This window comes from Topomyia yanbarensis, chromosome 1 (assembly GCF_030247195.1).
Source record: "Topomyia yanbarensis strain Yona2022 chromosome 1, ASM3024719v1, whole genome shotgun sequence".
Taxonomy (NCBI): domain Eukaryota; kingdom Metazoa; phylum Arthropoda; class Insecta; order Diptera; family Culicidae; genus Topomyia; species Topomyia yanbarensis.
Window position 1 is genome coordinate 64,330,008 of NC_080670.1, and position 23,033 is coordinate 64,353,040.

Genomic DNA, 23,033 nt, shown 5'->3' on the forward strand with positions numbered 1-23,033 from the left:
GTTTCTGTTACAGGACCAAAAGCCATAAATTTACAACAACCACTGCAAGATAGTTTGGATAATTTATCAAGTTGGGCTTTGAAGTTAGGCATCGATTTCTCTACGGAGAAAACAGAGTTGGTTGTTTTTTCAAGGAAGCGTGATCCAGCTCAGCTTCAGCTTCAGTTGGTTGGTAAAACGATAGCTCAAGTCATGACTTTTAAATATCTCGGAATTTGGTTCGATTCTAAAGGTACATGGGGAGGCCACATTAGGTATCTGATAAAGAAGTGCCAACAAAGGATAAATTTTCTCCGAACAATAACCGGATCTTGGTGGGGTGCTCATCCAAGTGACGTGATAAGATTGTATCAAACAACAATACTTTCAGTAATGGAATATGGGTGCTTCTGTTTCCGTTCAGCTGCAAACACTCACATTATTAAATTGGAACGAATACAGTATCGTTGTTTACGAATCGCCTTAGGTTCCATGCAATCGACACATACGATGAGTCTTGAAGTACTAGCGGGAGTTCTTCCCTTAAAAGATCGATTCTGGGATCTCTCCTCCCGTTTACTTATACGATGTGAGGTTATGAATCCACTTGTAATTGAAAATTTCGAAAGACTTGTCGAGCTTCAATCCCAAACCAGATTCATGACAGTGTACTTCAATCACTTGTCACAAGAAAAAACGCCTTCTAGTTATGTTCTGACATGTGTTAATATACTAGATACTCCCAATTCCACTTTATTTTTCGACACGTCCATGCAAGAGGAAATTCGTGGAATCCCGGATCACCAGCGCTCTCTGGAGATCCCTAAAATATTCATAAGTAAATACCAACACATTGACTGCCATAAAATGTTCTACACTGATGGGCCACGAATCAATGAGGCCACTGGATTCGGTATTTTCAACAATAACACCTCGATCTCTTTCAAGCTTGCAGAACCTGCCTCCGTTTATACAGCCGAACTAGCAGCACTTCACTATAGTCTGGAAATCATTGATACTTTACTTCCGAGCCATTATTTCATCCTCACAGATAGCCTCAGCACAATTAAGGCACTACGCTCATTAAAGCTTGACAATCACGCTCCGTTCTTTTTGAAGAATACGAGAATACTTAACTAAATTGGCAAATAAATCTTATCAAATTACCTTAGTGTGGATTCCCGCTCATTGCTCCATACCGGGTAATGAGAGAGCGGATAATTTAGCCAAAATAGGGGCGCTGGACGGTGACATCTATGAAAGACCTATTGCCTTCAATGAATTTTATAGCGCTTCTCGTCAGAGGACGCTTACTAGTTGGCAAACATCATGGGACAATGGATATCTGGGACGGTGGTTGCACTCAATTATCCCTAAAGTATCAACGAAGGCATGGTTCTAAAGGTTGGATATAAGTCGAAACTTCATTCGTGTGATGTCTAGACTCATGTCCAACCATTATACGTTGAATGCGCATCTCCGCCGTATTGGGATCGCAGAAGATAATCAATGTGCTTGCGGAGAGGGTTACGAAGACATTGAACATGTTGTTTGGTCTTGCACTGAATATCGTGAAGCCAGATCCCAATTAATAGACTCCTTACGAGCCAGAAGAAAACCACCCTATGTACCTGTTCGTGATATCCTCGCTTTACGAGATCTTAGATACATGAGCCATATTTATCATTTCCTGAAAACAATAAATATTCAAATATAATTATCCCACAATGTTTCTAGTTTTTTCCCTTGCTACCCAAAAACAATTTAGATTTCTTCGCAGTTAGTTAAGTTAGATAAAACGATATAAATAAAGAAAAAAAATAAACAAAGATTACAGAAAAACTATCAATAGGTTTACAATGAAATTCAAGAAAAAAGAGTATAATTAAAAACATTCAAAATGATGATTATCCTCAGTGTTAGCATTAGAAAGTGATTTTTTTTATAACGTGATAGTCTTAAGAACCTTTGTAACATGTTATGTAAAAAAAACCCCGGGGTAAAAAAGCTTTTGCAAATGCCGTGTCAAATAAACGTTTTATGAAAAAAAACAGGACCCCGTTATTCTGGTTATAACTCCAACAAAATCAACCATCGCGAGGGACCGCCATTCTAGAACGCGCGCATCATTGCCGGGAATCGCTGGCGTTGGAATGCCACCCTCAAGTCGCGTTACGAACGAAGCAGATCAAGTTTGGTAACGGCGGAAACTAAAGGGGTCAACCGACAAAACGGACGGAAATCGAAAGCAGACAGCGAAGCAGAAGGTGGGGAGCGGGAGGTGCATTGCAGAATACGACGGGCCCGTCGAGAAAGAAAAAGCTAGAAAGAAAAAAAAAGTGGGAGGAAGTGACAGTGAAAGCAAATGAAGTTTGTAAAAGTGAAAGATGAGTGTTTTAGCTTCGCCAAAAATAAGCATTTCCCTGCTACCCGCGAAAATTTAGGATAAGCGTGCCGACCCTGAGGTTATTGTTTCAGGGAGTATCAGTAGCGCTCGCGGCTGTGGCTGACCGGTAACTGACAAGTTTATGCGCCACTTCTTTTACGAAGACTGCACGCCAGGATTTGTTTGCCCGGATGAGACTCTTCTTAGGGCGAGTCTCTGAAGAAGATTCACCTAAAAATTTGATCAGGATCTAACCAGACAGGCTTAGCCTCCAATAGACGGGTAGACGACCCTACTATCAGTCAGCAGCAATCATCAAGAGCCTCAGAGAATTCACGGTAAGCAACTCCCCATACCTAACTTATCATCACTGGAACTCAGGCATTGCATTTATCGCTCATATGAGTAAATACGTCCGGATAATTTACTACTACGACAATAAAAACTCACATTTTCACACGAAAAGTTATTGGCACTCACACAACTTCTCCGGATAAATACGTGTTATTTCTCCGAATGAATAAAACCGCCGGAGAATGAACGAATGAGTTTATCACGGTATCCTTTTTGCGCTCGCTGCCTTCTTGTCGCTATTCCAAAACACGAAAAAACAAGTCTATCGTACTTCTTTGCCGCTTTTGTTTTTTTTTTTTGAAATTAAGTTATATTTTGACGCTTTTATTGATTTCCATGAAATTGAAATATTATCACCTTCTCCGGTGAAAAGGAAACAATCAAATAAATTTTATCCGGAGAATCATTCTCACGCTATTTGTGGAGATGGAGAATTTTGCGACTCATGTTATCTCGGAAAAGTTGGACATCGGATAAGCTTCCTCTCGCGTGAGTGAGAGAGAATTACAATGCCTGCAGGAGCTGCAGCCACTCACCACCATGTGGCACAAACATGCTGAAAGTGCACGGAAAAATAAATAAACCTACATAATAAGTTCTTTTAACTTAAATTTAAGTACTTTTGAGTTTTGCGTCGCTTTCGCACTTATAAGTGTTTTGTCAAAAACAAAGCGAGAGATTCGACTCAGTCGAGGTCTTCTGTGGAATAAGGTGCTTTTGAGTTGTTTGTGATATACCCAAAATTAGGTAGTTTCAACTTAAATTTAAGTATATTTAACTCAAGGTTGAGTATAAAAAATTTATGAATGGGTTGTGATTTTTGCCATGGTTAAAGGGAAACTACCTTCAACACGGTTTACCTAATTTTACCTTATTCCACGATACATCGAAATTGAGTCAAAAGAGCTCAACTTTGGGTAGTTTTTCGTATCTGTGTGAAGCTTTCATCACACCTCGGTTTTCGCCAAGTGGAAGAAAGTGAAACGAAACGAAAACTACAGAACGAAATGACGTAAACATACTCGAACCAGACTAAGCCTTGAGGGAGTACTCTACAATTTTTTTATATTTAAACTAAAGAACATTATTATTCAAAGGTGAGTTTCTTCCTATTTCCCGTATTTCTATTTTTAATTTTTTTTTTAGATTTCTATTTTTAAATTTTTAAAGTTTTAAATTGCTAGGTCTATTTTTCTGTTGGTGTGCGTGTTTCTCCCAACTAGTGCTCATTGACCCGGTGTGCTTTTCTCTTCATCAAAATCCTCCTCAAACTTTCGGTGACGTCACCTCACGGCTCCAGCGTATCAACAGCTCTCGCTTTGCACCCGGATGGCTTAAATAAATGGGTTCTGTGTAATGTTCATGAATGGCAGAACTCGAACGTAATGGCCGACACACAACTTCAATTCATCGACGCGTCCTTAATTACAGCCGTCCGTGGACGACTTTTCGAGCGTCTTTCGCTCTGGCGGCTTAATTCACTGTGGCGTCCTCCCTGAACGGCTAGTTGATTTTCCCGGTGGTTGAAACGATTTGTGGACGGACCGTCCTTCCTTCCGGCGTTGTAGCTGTGCCGGGTTCAAATTCCTCTGCCTCTTCTCGTTCATATTTGAGCTGTGTGCAATAGAAGAATTGCAGTCCAGCTATTGCAAACGGGGTCATTAGCACATGTTGAGGGTCAATAGCACTATAATTTTGAACACTATTACCTTTCTCCTGATTTCGCATGCACGTTATCACACGCTAGCGTTTGCTACGAAATTACAGAAAACTAATGAACGGGAAAGACAAGAAATTGAGACTAATTCAAAGTACTATCACGACACTTTACATAACTTGGTAACTATACCGAACAAACTACGCGCACTTTCGCAACGTTTGGCGGACTGGGACGAAATGGACTAGCATCGTTAATCCTCAGGTTAGGGAAGGTAATTTCGTACAAACTTACAGGAAGTACGTAATTTCCCGCAAATTTTATAGAACAAGTTCGGAAATCAACGACCTTACTAGCTGTTTTATTCTATTAGTTAACCCCTGGCTCTATCTGTCCCCCACCATTATGCATTCCAAGCAAAGGATCAGATTCAGGAGAATGTCAAAAGGCTGTTTAATTTGTTCCTCTCGCCATATATGCCAAATTTGCGGACATGTCTGCAAATTCGCAGATTTTGATTTTAGCTGCAGATTTTTTAGATGACACAGATATATGCAGATTTTTTAGTTGACTGCAGATATATACAGATTTTTGAAAGTAGAGGCTTTTTGTTCCACTAGTTTCAAATTACAGCTTTATCTACTTTAGATTTTTCCACCAAAAGCTGTTTCTCTCCACTTATCTTGGGCTATAAATGCACTATTTTCATTTAAAATAACGAATCGTTAATAAGTCATTTTCAGTCAAGAATAGTTTTCCTGACTTGGTACTTCCCTGACATTTAAAATTTTTTATTGTGGGCATTTGAAAAAAGTATCTGGCATCTCTGCTATTGCGGAGAGGAGTATCCCAGTTAAACTCATTCCGGAACCGGTTCGGATTTCTGAATGGAGTCATTATGGATTCTAAATCAAATGCAACAACCGATTCCGACTCAGAATCGGTTGTTGCATTTGATTTGGAATCCATAATGACTCCATTCAGGATTCCGAATCGAATTCCGAATGGTTTGACCGGGATTTGTCGATCAACGGTAGATTGTCTAACTCTTGGCGCAAACAAATCAAACCGGCTCTACTAAATTTGAAAAATACTGCTGAATATGACATGACCGCTACAACATGGTGTTTAAGAGGTTATTTACAAAGTTGTGGTAAAAAATGAGCTAAGTTCATGATTTTTAAAGTGTTTTATGCAAAGGTTTTTTTTTTTTTTTTGAAAAAATGAAAAACAGTTCATTGGTAGCACTATCGAAGATAGAAAAAACAAGTTGAATTAAAAAAAATATTCTCGGAGCTATGGCCCATCCCCGAAGCGTTGTTTTTTGGCAGTGGTTTTCGATGAATGCTCTCCAAGCTCAACTGAACTGAAATCCAAAAATTAAAAAGATTCTTGAAGAAAAATGTATTGTGTTGTACTTGAACGGATCTGTTTCCTAATAAAAAAAAATTCTTGCAAATAAAACATGTTGACCAAAAAATTGAGTTTTATGATGTTCAAAATTTTAAACATAAATTCATTGCAAAGAATTAAATTTTTTTTTGAAGAAAAAGGAATCGTTCAAGTACACGAGAATGTAAATACATACAAATCAAAAAAAAAAATTAAGATATCACGTTCACCGCAACGGTACTTTTCAAAAACTTCATTTCGAGATAATTGCGTTTAAAGTTTTGTGTTAACTTCATTCGTGGAAGAACCAGCGCGTTACAAACGGCTGTAATTTAAAACATTAAATTATTTTTAAATTTTAATTTTTAAATATTTTTTTTCGATTTTTTGAGTTACAACTTTGTATATAACCCCACTATTATTTTTTATTTATTCACCTGATTTTCTCATATTCAGACACTTCCTAGATAGCTCCAAGTTTCATAGGAGTCGACACTACCGTCTGCTGCTATTATTTTACCTTTTTGTGACTATTTTACATGATTCCGCAATAAAAAAGCACAGTAATTTTAGTCAAATAATTTTATTTTAGTCTATTGAAATCAGGACTCCAGCATATGATGTTGGATATAATAGGAAGGTGAATTATCAACTATGAGTTCTCACTGCAACATAGCTATCACAACGCAAATGAATGCAATCAAGCTCACGGTTATCATACTAGCACCAGATGTTTTCAACTCCAGGAAATTGCCTATGGCTTCACGATTTTTTTCGATAAATTCCTTGTTGGTATTGTAATCCGCTATCCCTTGCAGAATGGATTTGTAGGCAGTTTCACCAAACACTTTTTCGTTTCTGGCAGCGAAAGTTTGAATCCTCTGCACCTGTTCATCAGTTTTCATGCGAGCCAGCAGACTGTTGAATGCCGAAGCCACATTTATGTACGAGCCGTGCCTAGACGTTTAGAAAAAAAGGTATTTGAGCAAACACTCAGATTGCACTTAGATTTGTTTTACTTACGCAATAGCCCATCGTGCATAATAGGATCGAAGATACTCGGACAGATGATCAATAGTATATTGGTTTGCCAGTAGATATGAAAAAGCGCTGCTCTTATCCTGCGGCCTGATATCATCTGAACTAATTGCATCCATCAATTTCTGAAATTGAAAAAAATCCAATGAATATTGTTACCGATTTAAAAAAACTCTTCTTACGTAAATTTGCTCCTTATCTCGGGCACAACCAAGACCTTGTAGAATTATAATCTGGTCTGTCGCCATGTTGGTGGTAAGATATTGATTCCATAGAAAATCGAAATGTTCGTTTGAACCCTGACGAATGCCTTCACAGTAGACTATTTGTCGAATATCAGGGTGAACTCTACACAATAATTAAACCGTTAATTCGATAGCAAAGCCCAAGTGATATCAGTACATACTTTTCGGCAGGGTTGGCGTAGAATCGTTCAAATTCGTCGAATGCAGCCTCTTTGCATACTTTGTATCCATAGTTACAAGTCCACTGGAGAACGTTGGTTCTAAGGTAGGTCAATAGTCGCCTTTCATTTGCACTAGGAGCCTCGAACTTCACCAAACTGTATACCTTACTAAACAGTAGTACGATGTATTGCTGATAGGTGTAAAATATTTACAATGTAATTAAATAAATATTACTTTGACAACAGTAGTAATGCTTACCGCAAATAATGCTTCATCATCAAGATGAATTCTACGAGATAATGTTGTCAACCCATTTACCGCTGCTAACCATGGCGGATACTCCGTTTCGTTCAATAGATAATTTAGGATCTCAAGTGCGGAATCATACTTAATTTCTCCTGCACGAGCTAAGTTGAACAAATCGTCAACAATCTGTGCTCTGTTGAGAACGTGGATGCCTCCGAAATTTTCTGATTGGAGAGCTTTGCTTATTTTATTCCAATTGCTAGAATCATAGTTTACGCGATAGTATCCGACTTGCTGATTATTGAGAATGAAGTACGACAGTTGATCTGGATTGCTGATCGTAATATTATACTCTACAGTATCAACAATCATTGGTTTCGTATTGGCAAAGTCTTCTGCTTTTGTGGCATACGTTACGGGAATAGGCCATAATGTTTTGTCCTCGTGATTCATTCCATTTTGAAAGAATCTCTTCTGCGTAATAGAAAATCCTTCTGCAGTTTCGGTTACAGTTACCAGTGGGTAGCCAGCTTGAACTGTCCAAGGTTCCATGAAACTACCAATTGTCGCGTCTCCATGCTCATTAAGTGCTGCAAATAGATTTTCAGGTCTACTAGTTTTGTACGCTCGCTCTTTTATATATTCTCCGAGAGCGTTTTTAAAGGTTGTCGTATTTAAAATATGTTCAACCATTCTCAAGGTAACGGCCCCCTTGTTGTACGATATACTATCAAAAATATTGCTAACCTGAGCCTGAGTGTAAACGTTATGCGTCATGGGATGCGTTGATTCCAAACTATCCATCTGCATGACACCCTGTAGCTGTTCAACGACGAACTGGTATGGCAAATCCCAGTTCTTTTCGACCAAAGCCGTTCCAAAGAATTGGAAATATCGTGCAAATCCTTCGTTCAACCACGTAACATCCCACCACTCACACGTTACCAGATCTCCAAACCATTGGTGAGCTATCTCATGTGCTAAGACGGCCGCGATTCGTTGTTGTTGCAGGCTAGTCGAGTCATCACTCCGGTAGAGAATATTTGTCTCGCGATAAGTCAGCAAACCCCAGTTTTCCATTGCGCCAGCTGAAAAATCTGGAATCGCTGCCATATACATTCGAGTCATCTCAGGAACAGAGCTGTACGGGTAGGAGATCCACGATTCTAATGCTGCCAACAAATCAATTCCAACTTGTAAACTGTAGTCAGTTTGATTGAATGCCTCGGGACGTGCTAAAATACCCATACCATCCTTCTCATTCACTATGTAATCGGCCACGATAAATGCAACTAGATAAGTTGACATTATCGGCGTTTTTTCAAACTCGTCTTGAATGCGACCGTTACTGTAAATAAATGACAAAGATTCTCGTTATTAACATAACCCACAGCATACGTTTCGACAGTTCAGTTACAGCAAAAATTGTGCCAACTATTTTTTACTTACGCCAACGTTTCGACTCTCTACTATGGGTCTTCTTAAGGGTCTATTTTTTAAAATGGTAGAACAAAAAAGACGAAAATCCCTTCATTCGACAAAAATCAACAAAATCACAGAATACATGCATGGGTGTGCCGGTACCTGATAGTTTTGAGGAGGAAAACATCCACTATGTTCACTATGGAAAGTTGAAGCACAGAAAACAGACGTCCATCTTCAGCATTCAACTTATGTAAAATCTCTAGCGATTTCGAAGGTAGTTGGGATATCCAAACCAGGTGCGCTACTGTCGTCATGTTTTTTGCCTTTTTCAATAGAAAGGTATTGCAATTGCTCTGAAAACCGACTTTTTAACGGAGGCCCGGAGGGCCGAGAGACATATACCATTCGATTCAGTTCGTCGAGTTCGGCAAATGTCTGTGTGTGTATGGATGTGTGTATGTATGTATGTGTGTGTATGTGTGTGTGTATGTGTGTGTGTATGTGACCAAAAATGTCACTCATTTTTCTCAGAGATGGCTGAACCGATTTTGACAAACTTAGTCTAAAATGAAAGGTGCAACGTTTCCATAGGCTGCAATTGAATTTCTAATGGATCCGACTTCCGGTTCCGGAATTACAGGGTGATGAGTACGAACACGCAGAAAATGTCGATTTTAATAAATTCTGCAATGAATGTATAAAGGTGAAAAATTTTCCAAAATATGACCACAACTGCTTCGATGTGTGGTATTAGGTCACTAACATCCATTCAAAGTCTATTTGGCCACATTGGCCACAATCATCGGTTCCGGAAGCCCCGGCGGAAGTATCTAAATTCAGAATAACAGTTACATCGGTTTCTCGGAGATGGCTAGACCGATTCGACTAAACTTGGCCTCAAATGAAAGGTATTGCGTCCCCGTAAATGGCTATTTAATTTCATCCCGATCCGACTTCCGGTTCCGGAGTTACAGGTTGTGGCGTGCGATCACATAGCAAATTGTGATTCAAACCGATACTCCGATGAAAGCAAAAAAGGTAAAAATTTCGCTAAAATGTCTCTCAAACAACTTAAATTTGCTGTTCTAGGTCACCGACGGCCAACCAAACTTTCGTTGACTACATTGACCACCATAGATGGTTCCGGAAGTGCCCGGGAAAAGCGGCCATCTTTCAAAATATACGAACTCACATCAGTTTCCCGGAAATGGTTGAGCCGATTTTCACAAACTCAGTCCAAAATGATAGCTATAATATCCCTATAGATGTCTATAAAATTTCGTACAGATCGCTTATATGGGTCCGGAAATATAGACTAAATCGTCCGGTCACATATGAAATTCCCATATAAGCCGGAACTCAATTTTTTTTTTCAAAGGGGGGACCTCATGAAATTTCAGAAATCGAATTCGTATTTTTGATGCCAAACATCTTTAAAATGCATGATACGTCGAGATTTTATGTTATCTCGAAAAAAATTTTTTTCAAAATTTTAGAACTCGAATAATGATTTATTTTCCTGTATATAGTTGTCATGTGATGTATAATAATAAAATGTAATATATGCATTTAAAAGCTTTTAATGAATATAAACAACGCACACATTCTCGTGATTCATGATTGAGAAAGGCATAATTGTACCGCTAGGTGGATTAAAATAGGTCCGGAACCGGTTCGGACTTCCAGCATGAATTCCAGCTCAAATGCATCAACCGATAGAGCCGGAATTGGTTGTTTTCTTTGAGCAAGATTCCATACTGAATCCATTCAGGATTTTGAACCGGTTCCGGAAAGAATTTGGCGGATAGTTGGGATAGGTTGATGTGGCGGCGCTAATGTTTATCGTATATTAATTCAAATGTTTACACACGTTTTTTAAATCTTTTTGTTCGATCATGGATGTCTGTTCTCTGTGGTTGAAGTATGTCGATGGTTATCGTACCGACATATTGTTGGGTGCGATATACATTTAAGATAACTACTTATCGAGTTCGTTAAAGTTTAGAAATATTATGAACATTCGACTGCAATATCCTTAGAAAGCTGCCGCGCCAATAGTTGAAGTATATTCTTATTGAATTTTCGTTTTGACAGTACACTAAACCGTTGTAGTCGGCGCCTAAGGCGTTGTTTACTTATGTAAAGTCTCGCACAGAATGAAGCCAAATCTACCAATCGAATATGTCACCGGCTACATATCGTGCAAAGTAAACAAACATACTTCTTTAGCTATGTCCTCATGCGTGCTCGTAAGGGGAGTATTGTTATTGGCAGGAAAAATATTACAATAATAGGAGTGAAAAAATATTTGTTTATATATTTACCTTTCCTCATTTCTTATATTACTTACAAAAATCAGCAAGTTAACAAGAACGTGATGAATGCATATTTCAATAGCGGGTTAAGGCATATTATGATGCAGATTAGTACCGTGAGTTAATATCTCAGTCCTTTTCCAATTTTTAGGCCCGAAACTATTCAAAAAGCATTTTTTTAGTTTGTTTCCTTTTAGGACAATAACACCATGCGACTTGCACGACTCTGTAGGTTGCCTTATCAGATCTACCATAGTTTGTCGATGAAACTTGGGATGGCAGGCTGTTACCGGATTAACAAAGTACCAGATCATGCTGTGTGGGGTGCTTTCCCGGTTAATAATGAGGCGAACGAGATATTTGCAGATACGTCATTTAGTCGGACAACTGTCAGTTTGTTGGTTGAATTTAATTTGGTTTTTTTAAATTTAAAAATCTGAAAAGAATAATTAAGGTTTAAGAATGATATGAGTGCACTCGTAAGAACACCTGCTATATTATATGCTGTGTTAGCGAGTATGCGGAAGTCTGTCAAGATGTGGTTAATGGTGCGGTGCGGTGAATGACTCATCCGATATATATTCTCGACATCTTGGTGCCAAACATACTACCTGAAACTTCTCGTCTGCATTGCGGGTATGATATCGACTTCGATTTCTCTGATCATATTCCCCATGTTCAAGAAAGACTTCGAGGCACAGTTCACTCGGCAGTGTTGTGAATCGCGGGGATACTTGAAGGATTCACCACGAAGCATATTACGAGCAAACGAAAAGCCCATAATTCCCCCACGCTCATGGTCCAAATTCGCTCCGTTGCATGATGTTTTGATAGTGTTTGAAATGGCTTCAACCCATAAAAATACCACCACCATGGAACATCTCACATAACAACCATGTTTTGGTGTATTTATGAATTTTTGGGACCATTTGATGGTGCTTCGATGATCGTGAAATTTAGCGCGGACCATATTCATGGTATTTATATGAGGTTGTATGATGTTTAAACCCATGAGAATTTGCTCGGAATCCCAAACCATCTCATTTTCGTCCATTCCGTAACCTCCAGTGTCGACCAATCGCCCTGGAAGCAGCTGAACAGATCAGCATTTGTCTAGACCATACACGTAACCTACGTATCATTTTTGGATATACATATTGTCTGACTGCAGCAAGTTGTTCGGTCGAGTCAGTATTTACCCTGAGATTTCTGGTGTACTTTCTCTCTACCTCATCTGATAACCGAACTCGTTTTGATTAGCCCTACTAAGAGGGTTTATCGTCAAACAAAGCCAAAGGCTGAAGTAATTACCTTGGAATATCCCCCACTTCTGCAACGCCCACACATATCTGGTGCGCAGGATCAAGTTGAGAGTTTGAGGGACAGGAAATGAATTTCATAATTCCGAAATTCTGCTAGGTTACTGAGATCTAGCGAAACACGATTATGACAAGCGTCAATTTCCGATTGAACAAGTTGTGCTTTCTTGTGACAACAAAAAACTAGACAACTATCCCAGCATCAAGTGCACATTGAGGCCAACAGATGTCTCTGATGACATATGTACATAATTCCTATGCAGATCTACCATAACCATTAGCTAGGTTCTTGTATTGGGAACAAAACTTTTCCTACAATTGAGTTCTTGTCGGCTGGTCTCACGAACACTAATGAAGTTTCTTGGTTGAAAACAATCCCATTCGGTTTTGCCGTTTTTGCCTTTCTCATATAGAAAGGTTATGCAATCACTCTGAAAAACGTCAATCTAATCCCGGCCCGGAGGGCCGAGTGTCATATCCCATTCGACTCAGTTCGTCGAGATCGGAAAAAGTCTGTATGTGTGTGTGTGTGTATGTATGTGCGTATGTGTCAAATAATGTCACTCATTTTTCTCAGAGATGGCTGGACCGATTTGCCCAAACTTAGTCTCAAATGAAAGGTGCAACCTTCCCATCGGCTGCTATTGAATTTTGGATCGATCGGAATTCTGGTTCCGGAATTACGGGTTTCAGAGTGCGGCCACACAGAAAACTATAGGAAAAATTAAAAATAGAATTTTTATTTTTGATGCTAAATGTGTTCAAGGTGCATGAAACGTCGAGATTTGATGCAAACTCGAAAAAAAATTTGACGACGATTCACTTTTTTGGATTTTGCACATTTTTGCCTTTCTCATATAGAAAGGTTATGCAATCACTCTGAAAAACGTCAACCTAATCCCTAATTTTTTTTCGACTCGTTTAGGGTTTCTGGATTTTAACAGGGGCGTAGTTGATGGTTTACGGAGAGGGGTTACACCCCCCCCCCCTCTACTGTTCGCGCCCCTACTTTAAAAATCTCTTTAAATCACCCCTCAGACCACCACCCCATCCAGCCCTCATACCCCTCCCTTTCAACCCCATCATCTTTAAACCACCACTATATCACAAAGCATACCAATTTAAGTTGGGGAGTCGTTCGTTCATGGGACTTTCGCCCTCTTCACATACCCAGCCCCGCATGACAAAATGAGTTAGCAAGCAGATAACATTGATCTAATGCTGATTAGGCTAATGGAGTATGATATTTTTTTGTTTCAAGTGTTTCACCGTCGACACGTAGCTCATCAAGTTCGTGGCTGGCATGCCATTGTGTATAAGTGCAAAGTGTACTAAGAATGTAATGGACATTTCCACGATTATGTTGAACATAAAAAGCCTCCGTGCCATAGTTTAGAGAAATGAGAAAGGCACAATTGCACCGCTAGGTGGATTAAAACAGGTTTTGTTTATTATTTTCCACCAGCTAGTGATGTAGTATTTATGTCATGTGACGTGTACGTACATGAGCCGTAAAAAGTCTACTTTTCTCTGCCCTTTTTTGTTTGGAGGAAACTTTGCCACTGCGACCACTACTCAGGTTATCTTTTGTGGCTGTTTGCTTTACATGTTACAAATTGCCCGAATCCAATGTAGTTGGAAGCGAGTTGTTTGTTACTCCACATGTGTCATCCCAACCGGGTAGCACATTATTAATGTAGCTGAGGATCCATTTGGAACAAGTATGGCATACCTCATGAGGCGTCATTAGATGCCTTCCGAAGTATCACTCCCTTCGAAAAAATAGTACTGCACAATGCCAGAGAATATGTTCCGAGCTCTCGGGCTCGTAGTTACAGAATCAACAAATGTCATCTTGACTTTTGCCAGTTTTTTCAGATGATACTTAACAGGACAATCAATTAATTTCTCTGCACTTGGTAGTCTGGTGGACCTATGTTTTCAGGATTATTGAAAAGATTTCCTTTTGAATTTTCGCTATTTTTGGAAAGTATGCCGAAATTTAGTGATGAATTATGCTAGGAGAATATTTTGTTCGTCTAGTCCCTTGTCAACAATTAGATTGTTTGATATATTGTCTCTAAATTGTTACAATTGTCTAAATTGTTGTTCCAACTTTTACTTATTGTTTTTCCTGAATAAAGGAGGAAAATTGTGGAAATTTGTTGTCCAATATCTTTATTTTGTTGCTTGATATTGCTGCTACCGCATGGGAAAGTATAACATTGGGCATTGCTCGTTCAGTGAGCCATTTGCGCGACTTCCAGAGGGTTAACGTATAATTTTACGAATCAGTTATGATTCATTTTTATATGAAATCTTCTGTGCCCATTTATGACAAGTCATACATATTTTGTCATCACTTATGACACGTATGGCAGCGACTTTGGTTTACATTTTAAGCAAAAACTGTCAACCGATCTTCTCTGGACTAAAGTCGAATTTTAGAAATTCCCCTCTCCTATAACGTTTCAAATTCTTTGAAATTTTTTTTCTTTTTTCAGTAAAAGCATGTTACGTTACGTTTTAGCTTACTCCCCATCCCCATATGTCACAACATGTCAGACTTTGACGTACCCCCTCTTCCCCCTAAAAGTGCTACGTAATTTATGAATCCCTTTGCTGCACAAGTTCTAGGTGCATTGGCAGAACGAACGTTGAAGTGCGCAGGTCAACTCGTAGGAATACGGCAGCTTCGGGATCCTGGGATGCAATATTGAGTCCGTGTCGAGATACTGTACAAACGCTTTATCCATATTGAAGACCAGATCGCAAAGTAGCTGCGCAGATAAACGTGTGGCGAGGCTTCAGCTACAGGTTCCTCCGAATGATTACACTATGAGTAAGCCCCATCAAACATCTCAAGTATCTGAAATCTTTCGCTCATGTCGGTCTCGAGCGCTACGCGAAAATAGGAGGTGTGAATCGCGAATTTATTTTTCTCCGGCGTTCACATGATCCGACTCATTTGTGTTTCCAAGAGGATGAGCGACTAGCGTCACCCAAGCGCAACATTTCTCACAACTGCAGCGTTACTTCCTGCATGCTGCTTGAAGCATCCGTTAGATCTTAGCGGTAGCTCTTGGGGCTCGTCCCTCCTGGAAGTCTCACTTTCAGACACTGATCAATCGCATACTAAAACCAGCAGCTTAACTCGGCCCGAGTAGACTTGTATGTAAGTGGTTCTGATGCGTAGGGCAACCGTTGATTTTGCTACGTTAGGTGATGACGTAGTGTTTTGTTCGATATTGCGATTGGCAAACAAACTGGATGAGTGATTAGCAGATGGTTACAACTTCCACGACAGCATTATAAAAGATCTCAAAGTAACAACTGCCCTCATGGAACACTATGTTTCGTACCAAATCGATCGTTTTTTGATCAAAAATTCAATACTTATAAACCGAATGCACTAGACAATCATTGCCTTCGGAACAATTTCTGAGCAATCTATTGTCTAAAGTCGAAAACTATGAGAAATTAATTTCAAAGATGTTTTACTAAAAAACTGTATTTTAAGAGTAACTCTAAGCCTGTAAAATAAAAACCGTTAAAGATAGATTTTGGAAATTTTCAACGATTTTACTCAGAAATAATTTTCTATATTTCTTTGGAAGAGTGTGTGGTCCTGTCTTTTATCGTTCAGGAGACAATTATTTTGTTTAAACAATTGAGAGGGCCACCCTGGTTTTGTTTACTCCAAAATGAAGGTCACTTATTGCGGAGCAATTGTTTCGAAGACACTGAATATCTAGTACTTTCGGTCTATTAGTACTAGATTTTAGACCAAAGAATCGATTTGTAGCTTATGGTATATAGCGGGAACCGCATATGCACCTTCTCAAAACTGACAGATACTCGTATACCAAATATTCTGATTCTTATCGAGGGAGGGAAATTTTTAGTGCATCTTTTTAAATATTTATATGAAATTTTAACATTATTAACTAATAAATGCAGGCCCTGAAGAGAAACCACACCCACGGCTCGAAACGTTGGCGAAGATAACCAATAATCGAAGAATTGTTCGACCTAATGTACTTCTACATTCTGAGGAGTCATTACAATTTTTCCATTTACTCAAATTCCACAAATCTTACCCGATAGGACTGTGCGATTTTGGTGCAGTATTCGAAAAGGATCGATAATTTTCAGGACGATTAATTTTCACCTGGAACGTAGCTTTAAATTTAGGCTCATCGAAGCAAGGAAATGCTCGTCTTGCTGACGTAGTCTGGAACTGAGTTGATGCCATCCAAACCTTCGTACCATTCACTTTGTAATAGCTTCTATAGAATCCCCGCATATCATCACCCAAAACACCTACGTAGTTAACAATCAACAAATAATCAATTGCTGCCGAAAGGGCTGTATCTACTGGAATTGTGAGTATTTCGGTGTCATTGTTATACGTAGTAGTGCCAATAGGTACATCTGTACTGTCGGAAGCTTCTTTCAAAAACAAGGAGCTGATTGTGATTCCAGCTACATGCAGGGCTATCTTAGTTACCCCGGCCTTGGACGGCCTCAGCCTGACGACAGCAATACCATCGAATGTGAACGCCACATGGCCAGCCTCGTCTTCGAAATATGGAGTCAATTCAATGTCATAATGCGACGGCCAGATGTCATCACTCAAACGGTATTCTTCCAATTCCACTCGAGGAGCCTCTTCGGAATCTGCAGGTTGGACTAGATCTACCGGGTTCGATAGCACGACACAGAGGACCGAGCCCAGCAGATACAGCACAATGCTCTGCATCCTGAAATGATAAACATATCAAAGATCATTACAATCGTCATAATTGTATGTTATCAACTGGTTCGAGCCTTCGGGCTAGTCTCAACTGCCCCAGATAAGTAGTTTTCGCATACTCATGATTGATTAGTTGGTACGTACTCGATTTGTAGTCTTTATCAGACAACGTATGGTAATAAAAACATAAATGATAAACGTGATGGACGCATACAAGAGAATTTATGGCCCACATCAGGTGGCATTATTTATTATGAGGGATTGGTCCACCTTTCAGAAACTTTTACAAATAATCTATTTTCTAGCTCTAGATTAATAGTTTGATATTCTAAACAATCGACATGTTACCACTCCTAGCACCAAGCATAAAAAGGTCTCAAAAGTAGCCAGAACTTTAATTTGAACTTGAATTTGAACTATATATTCACTATTCTCCAACAAATCCTAAAAATTATAACACAAATGGATAACCCCAAGTTTTTAGATGTGTTATGACGCTATAACATTGAAAATCAGTAAATATTACGACATGATTCAATTTTCCCATGTTTTTTTTGCCCACAGAATGTCACTTAAAATAATGAGCCTATTTTCGCCCCCAATATATCCTACCCGTTTGAGGCCGTTGATGAGAACAGTGCCTGCCATCTTTATTCAACGCCTTGACTCAAGTGGTAGTGCGAGAATTGGGACATTCGATTCGAGTTTTCGTTGTACTCAAACGGAAGCATTTCACCATTCTCAGGCTAATTTAGTTATTGTATTGGTTCTTAGAAAGAAAAAAAGACAAACGCTGATGCTAGTTTATACGCATCCCATAGATTGTACGCCGCCACGTAATTTACAAAATAGTAGGGTATGCTCCCTAATAGGGCCAAAATAGATACTTTACTCTATATATGCAATTCACAACGCATTGTTTTTAAAATTGCTAATGTCCCAGTGGAACATGCATACATATACACAGTACATTTTGTGAGTAAAAAAACACGAGAAAATTGAATTTTCATGTCATATTACTGATTTTCAATCTTATAGCACCTTAAGGTTCTTATGGCACCTTAATGTGGGTGTGCGTCTATACGAATTGAACGCTTGATAGTATGTGTTGGAAAAAAGGTGTTCAACTTTGTTTTATACATATAAAGCATTTATTAAATTGTAAAAGAACAAAATCAGTCGATTTATTAGATTATCGCGATTCAAATTATGCAAAATAGTTGGTGGAAAAAATAACCGGCCGGAATGATGCTTTTGAAAAAGTGGCGGTGATTTTTTATCACACCACCACACTGTGCTGGGGGAGCGCTACACAACTGCATAATGAAAAATCTACAGCCACTTTTTCAAAAGCACCATTCATCAACGCAACATTCCGGGTGGCTAGTGCCGCTGAGATAGTGCTGAGTAAGTCCACCTGTTACAAGGAGCTAGACAGAGTAGTAAACGCCAATCCCTGGGGCAACGTTGATGGCCAAAATCAAGGGTCAAACGACGCCAGCTGAAATGTGCGCTGACAAATTGAAAATTATCGTGAAGGTACTTTCCCGAAGCACTACCAGCACTACTGCGATCATCAGCGCCAACTGGGTAGCTATCGCCATTGTGCTGCACAGAATGTGGGTCCAGGACTTTTTGTGCAAGACTGTGAAAAGTTACTTTCAGAGCCGAGTACTGGCGAGAAAGTGGTAGCAAGAGTAGGACAACGCGGAGAAAGAAAGATAAACCTACCGACTCATCCCAAATGTTTCGGTGTGGGTGCATAGGAAGTACGGCGAGATGAGCTTCCGTTTGACGCAATTTTGTCCGGGAACGGATGCTTCCGGAAATACCTGCATCGGTTTGAACATGCACCGGTACCTTTTTTCCCGGATTGTACACGTGCAGGAGACTCCAGAACACGTAGTCTTTGAATGCCCTAGAGCTTAAGAAGTTTGAAGAGGTATATCTGCTGTGACAGTTGACAATATCGTCGAGGACATGTGCCACGACGTGCATATCTAGAATGCTGTCAACAGAGTGGTTTCGAGTATACTCTCCGAGCTTCAGAGAAACTTTCGAAGGGATGAAAAGAGTACCGCTGTCGGCTAGAATGCCGCCGTGAAACCATAAATCGGGTTTCGGGGGAAATTCCGCCGCCGAGGAATTCTCCATCGGTGTAGACTAGGTCCAGTTGAGTAGTACGCGATTTACCACCGGGTTGGAGTCGTCGGAGCACCAGTGAACTGGACTTCAGGATTCACCGATATCGCTGGACCGACCTCGGCACCCTATCGAGTAGCTCGTGAATAAGCTAGCTTCGCCGCTGGGGATTGTAAAGAATAGATTGTGTCGTATAGCTAGCAGTGGGTCGTTGGGGCATCAGTGAACCGGCAGCTACGCTCCATCCGGAATCACTGGACAGACCTCAGCACCTACTGGCTAGCCGTTAAGTCGGTTAGGTACACAGCCGTTGAGGGGACTATATCGAGTAGATCGGGACGAAGCCGGGAAGTTAAATGCCTCACGAAAATGTTCGGGAGAAATCTACCGCCGGGGAATCCACTGTAGAGTAGATTCACCGCCTTGGTTATCCGTATATATCGTGACAAAAATGGGAGCTAATTGGATCACGACACATATATCGGCACCGAGAAAAATTTCGCTGCCAGCGAAATCTCAGTCGGAAAAGGATAATGCACCGCCGGGCAATATCAGATAAAGCAAGGAGCTAAATGGCTCAAGGAAGCGGATGTCGGTGTAGGGGAAAATTCCTCCGTTGGGGAACTCTCAGTCGGAGTAGGGTGAGTTCACCATTGGGGTCTATCCGAGTATATTGTTATAAGGCTGGGAGCTGAATGACTCGCGAAAACAGGAGCCAAATGGCTCATGGAATCAGCATCTGAACGGCACTGGGACGAGAGCTAATTGGCCACGTAATAGAGAGAGTCGAGAATTAAATTAAAACTCAAATGTCAACCATTTCATGGACCAAGTGTTGCTCCGAGATAGAGCATAAGAGAGAAATGCGACGAAAGAACAACGAGCCCCCTCCTCAGTCCGAAAGGGTTGAAAAAATTGCGATGCTGAACGGTACAAGAGAGCCGAGTCGTAGTCAATCTGGAGGACGCCGTTCAGATTGTTTTGGTAGGGGTAAAGCACTAAGCCCTAGTAACAATAGTGGTTTTATGGTAGTTTTATAACCACTGATAAAACTTAGATTGCACTTGTAGCATGCTATAAAACTTCAATTGTTACTTGGGAGTCTCTATCCACAGCTAGCTTTCCTACTTCCATACAGAAATTGCCACGTTGTGTGGATGGTCGAAACCTGCTAGTGTGTCGAGGAGATGTGCTATAATCCTACTGAAGTAACTAAGTAGTTAGATTAAAGTGTGTGCTCATAAAAAACCACTCCACTAAGTAATACCTTAAGGTAGTGCCAGAAGAAATCAGGTTCAGGTGCAAGAGTGGTTGTTTTAGCGAGTCGGGTGGCTCCTTAAACCCGTTCCCTGAGTTGTTGGCTTTTGTACATATTTTCCTGCTCAAGGTGTTTTCGAACATTTTTCTGCTCTCTAAAACTCGTACATACACACATTCCCAATCCGTCGAGATAATTGATTGGATTGAAATCTTCCAGAGTGTTGTCGGAAATGGAAGATATTTGGTTTAATTCCCGGTAGTATAAAATATCTTCCCGGAATGAAAATTTTTAAGAGAACACTTTAATAACCAGAAAATAAATTTTAAGATGCAATCCAAATCAAATGTCCCAACACATTAACATTTATCACATAATTACAAAAAAATAAAAAAAACGCGTTGTTCACCTTAGCTGAATTGCCTTCATTGTTTGGCTAAACAGCATAGCTCAACAGCACATATATAATCGGACCATTTTCACATCGAATAATTATTTGATTTCGCAAATCTTATGGCAAAAAGACGTCTAAAACAAAAATTACTTTGAAAATTCTGAAAAACACAATCTCTTTGAAACGTTGTCAACTCTACGAAACGACTCGTGATTAATTCGAATAATATGAGCAATCTCCACTGTTATTACTTTTCTTGGATTTCTATTTTACACTATTTTTCGCACCATGGCTTTTTTATATAATGTAGTTCTTGCAATGCAGAATTTAAAAATTGCACGCCGATTTCGCCTGCGTAACCAACTTGTTTTGTCAATTAGTGGATATCACATACCTTTTTATCACTATTTTGAACCGGTAGTCCTACACACGTGGGCAAACGATGTAACCACCCGAATTAGTACCAAGTAACTAATCGGCGGGATGGTTGAATATCAAGTACTTATAGTACAATTTAGCAGAATCAGTTAAGTCCGTTCTAACTCATCATTATCAGGCGAACAATTTAGTCTGGGTATCTGAATTGATGCCATTGGTGATTAAAAAATACATTTTATGAGAGTCGTAGAAGTACTAAAGGGTGAACACGAAATTAATGCTGCATTTAAAATTGGCTCTAACTTATTACCCACTGGACAAGTGTGAACATAATTTTGCACAGTTTATAATTGAAGTATATTGTTTGTATCTTTTTCCATTTAGCTGCAATTCGTTCGCGTCAGTGTGACAGTGCCCATTTCTTTGTTCTACATTTTAAATTTCTTGAAACTAGGAGATTATAATTTTGAAATTATTTTTGATATTAGATGTAACAGAAAAAATTTTACGGCTGCATATGCAAGAATTTTTCGGGGAAACAATCGTGTTTTGCTTAGGCTTAAGATGGAGTGGTTTCAATAAAAGAAATAGTTTTTAGGATAAGTAATTTTGGTTTTGAAAAATTAAAAATAATTGCGTTATTATAAGGAAATAAATTAATATACTCATACTTTTTGTACACACACAACAAACAATAAAAAAAATTTTTTTTAGCAGGAGAGGGTTAAAGAGAGTATAAGAAATAAACACAAAGAGTTTCTAATATTCTAATATTACCATATCATAATAGGGTATTTGAAATATCAGAAAGATTCCCAGTCATTCGTAATAAATTACAAATTAGAATTATAGTTACTAAATTATATCTCTTGGTAATGTCGTGGCGTGTCCGTGTTTCCCACAGTGTCGGTTCTACCCATAATTCCCCTACAAGCAGGTTTGCCACTATTTTTCAAAGAAAATCTCGCAGTTCAACTAAAAATGTCTGGTAAAATCTGCACTTGACAGCGACCTCAAAATCATCGAAATTTGGCATAGGGGATCTGTGGGTAAGACGGACAGGTGGGTTAAGACGGACACATGGTTATTTTAGGGATATAACATCAAAACTTCAATTGTATTATATATGTACGCTATCATTACGGGTATCTCTGGTATTGCCCGATAAATCTGGCATAATGGCATCCCTGCCTACAACCTCATATGAGTGGCGTGAAATCAAAATGTGGAGAATCTTCCACTTGATTAACCCTGCGGATGTCGAGCATTGAGTGTATAACGTTCTAGAAGTCAGACCAAATCGTCCTAGCGCTTCAAGCGTCGCCTAATTATAGATAATAGCGCAACTACTGAAAAGTTAATTGTTTTAATTTGTACTGCGCTTTATACATGTAGAAAACTTCCCTGCAAATAGTTTTTCTATGAAAACTACAAGAGATTCGCTAGTACATTTGTTTCATTTATTTCGCGTTCGCCCTTTTCTTTCAAGATAACGTACCATTCAAGGAACAACGAGATAAAAGTTTAGTGCTTGGCTTTTTCGTCATATCAATTCGTCTGAAGTTGTCTACGAATGACAGAACAATA

At 39.4% G+C, this 23,033-nt stretch overlaps 1 protein-coding gene across 1 annotated transcript; it reads right to left on the minus strand.

The window, feature by feature from the left end:
• Positions 1–6,335: 6,335 nt before the first annotated feature.
• LOC131677817 (membrane alanyl aminopeptidase-like) lies at positions 6,336–21,599 on the minus strand. Its single transcript, XM_058957878.1, has 7 exons — positions 21,463–21,599; positions 16,619–17,281; positions 7,472–8,807; positions 7,213–7,403; positions 6,989–7,154; positions 6,792–6,931; positions 6,336–6,725 (listed from the first exon to the last, which is right to left on the minus strand). The coding sequence occupies exons 2-7, from the start codon at positions 17,278–17,280 to the stop codon at positions 6,431–6,433; spliced, it is 2,790 nt and encodes a 929-aa protein (XP_058813861.1). The 5' UTR covers position 17,281; positions 21,463–21,599; the 3' UTR covers positions 6,336–6,430.
• Positions 21,600–23,033: the final 1,434 nt, after the last annotated feature.

Coding starts and splice junctions, on each gene's coding strand:
- LOC131677817 (XM_058957878.1), bottom strand. CDS start 17,280: ATGCAGAGCATTGTGCTGTATCTGCTGGGCTCGGTCCTCTGTGTCGTG. Junction 7,155..7,212: donor TACGCCAACCCTGCCGAAAA/GTATGTACTGAT, acceptor ATTATTGTGTAG/AGTTCACCCTGATATTCGAC. Junction 6,726..6,791: donor TATGCACGATGGGCTATTGC/GTAAGTAAAACA, acceptor CTAAACGTCTAG/GCACGGCTCGTACATAAATG.